Source organism: Trypanosoma grayi, assembly GCF_000691245.1.
Source record: "Trypanosoma grayi strain ANR4 Tgr_1709_V1, whole genome shotgun sequence".
In the NCBI taxonomy this organism is placed as follows: domain Eukaryota; phylum Euglenozoa; class Kinetoplastea; order Trypanosomatida; family Trypanosomatidae; genus Trypanosoma; species Trypanosoma grayi.
The window spans coordinates 1-2335 of NW_008827327.1; the positions used below are offsets into that span (position 1 = coordinate 1).

General features: G+C 50.3%; 1 protein-coding gene across 1 annotated transcript; it reads left to right on the forward strand.

The window, feature by feature from the left end:
- Positions 1-316: 316 nt before the first annotated feature.
- Positions 317-1594, forward strand: DQ04_17091000 (hypothetical protein; the record flags this gene model as incomplete). The annotated part of the gene is made up of 1 exon (XM_009317547.1): positions 317-1594. One exon carries the CDS (start codon positions 317-319, stop codon positions 1592-1594), a length of 1278 nt encoding a protein of 425 aa, XP_009315822.1.
- Positions 1595-2335: the final 741 nt, after the last annotated feature.

Genomic DNA, 2335 nt, shown 5'->3' on the forward strand with positions numbered 1-2335 from the left:
GCGTTTATGCCTATGTGATGAAATGTATTCTCAGTACCTCGAGTGGACCGTTCCTCTTCTTTGCCTCTAACTACCTCTCCGCTAGTGTGAACACCACAGTCATTCTTGAAGTGCCGTCTCTGTGTGGTCTCGGTTAAGGCGTCCGCGACAGTTTCAATAAGAAGAGCAGCAGTAGTGTCGATAAGGAGAGAATTGTGCCTTGGGCTTGGGCTGATATATTTATTTTACCGTCAGCTGTTTTCATTCGTCTCTTGCTCTGCTGGGAGGACTCACGCCGCTATTTTCTCTAAAGCGCAGACCCAGAAATTTACGAGGGATGTCAACCACACCGGTGAAGCAGCGGAAGCGCAACAAGCGGTGGCTGAGCCTCGAGCTTCCCTCCGTCGAGGAGATTGCAGACATTCCTGATGAGGTGCTTGCAACTCGTATTCTGCCGAAGGGGTTCTATCTGTGGTTCCTCATGCANCACATGCGCACCATGTGTGCAGCGCTTTCCGAGGATGTGTTTCTCACTCGTGGTGTCTTGGACTACTTGTATGACTACACCCGCTGGGGTCCAAATAAGGCGCACAACACACTGTTTCTCTGCGCCGCGTTCAACCGGGATAATCAATGCCACAACGGCTTTCTATGCCGTGAGGTGCATTGCTCTCTCAGTGTGGATGCAGCTGTGGAGGCCAGCACCTACAACGTCTTCAGTAATGCAAACGGCTCCCCAACTCTGGCGGAGGAGGAGGAGGGGTCACCGTGTGTTCCACAGAAAGTTCTCTTACGGCACTCACTACATTCTCGATGGACGCCGTCCTGGGCGTACCCGACGCTGCCCAAAGGCGTCATATTCCGCGTCGCACTGCCCAACAGTCCGAAGCCTGTGGAGGAGTACGACAGTGGGCGTCTCTTTGTCACCAAAGTTGTACGGGATCACTACGACCGTCTGTTGCGCAATGAAGCACCTGTCATGACGCTGCAGCACTGCGCCAACTTCTCCAAATACGGTGTGTGCTGCTTTGGCGAGAGCTGCCAGTTCGTTCATGTTGTGCATTACGGAGTGCGCCCGGAGTCCTTAACGAGCGATGACACCAAATCCGTTGCGAGCGAGCGAAGCAACGACAATGTGTCCCCGATTAGCCGTAGCCGCAGCCGAAAGGGGAAGAATGCGTCCATTTCCGATGGCACGGCGGGTATTTCCAAGACAAGTCAGCCGACTACGGTTTTCTCAGCACTATCTTCCCCTGGGGCATCTCTAACGGGCGTACCGCTCGCAGGCGCTTCACAAAGCAGTACTTTTGACGGTTCCTTTACTACTGCTCCGTACCTGATGATGCCCCCGCCGGTGGTACAGACTTCGCAACAGCCTCCGAAATATGAAAACCCACAGTCACAACAGCAATGCCAACAGCTACCATATATGCCGCCAGAGAGGTTGAGCTGCTTTAGCGCGATGGGAGCACCGTTTCTCATGGTCCCTGAGCCGAGGATGGCACAGCCGCCACCGCAACCAGAGCACCCGCCGCGACAGGTGTTTACATTCATGGCCCCATCGCCAGACGGCCAAATAAGAATGATGCCGCAGCTCTACGTCATGCCGTACTGAACGCATATTGTAGAGGAGGAGGGTGAAAGAGAGGGAGAGAAAGTGTGCTTACTTTCGGATGTCCCTGTGTAGAAAGTAAAACCCAAATAAATTATTTGCGATCGTCTTTTAGTGCTTTAAAGGAAGCGCTTTTGGGTGTTTTTAAAAAATATCTTCTTTTTTTTTCGGGGTTGGGGTGTTTTGCCTTTTCCAAAGTAATGCTTCCCGTTCGTCGTCCTTGTTTTCCATGGGGCTCAACCACACTTACACTAAATGGAACAAAACACGATAGAAACGGAGAGAAAAAGAAAAAAAAAAACAGAAAGAAATCAACAACTTCAATGCGCAAGCAACGCCCAAGCCGAGAAGAAGAGTAGAAGCGTTGAATGGGGTGGCACGCGGGCTGACAAAAAGAAAACACAGGCGCTTTGTGGCTTTATTTGACTACGCGATGACTGCGTATTTGTGTTTGTAATGCCTGCTGCTGCCGCCTGCTTTGGACTGAGCCTGCCGGGTGGAGAGTGGCAGGGAGAAACGAAATGAATGGTGCGATCGGTAACGTTTGTTTTACTCCTTGTTTGGTTTGGTTTTGTTCTCGTTTTTTGGGCCGTTTATTCCGTAGTTATTTGTTTTTTTTTTTTCATCTGTTTCGTTCTTTTTCATCTTATTGCTGCGCGCACGATGCTCCACACCTAAGCCGCCCTTTTTTTGTTGTGTTGTTCTGTTTAGTTGAATTTTTTTTTGTTGATTTTTTTTTTTTTT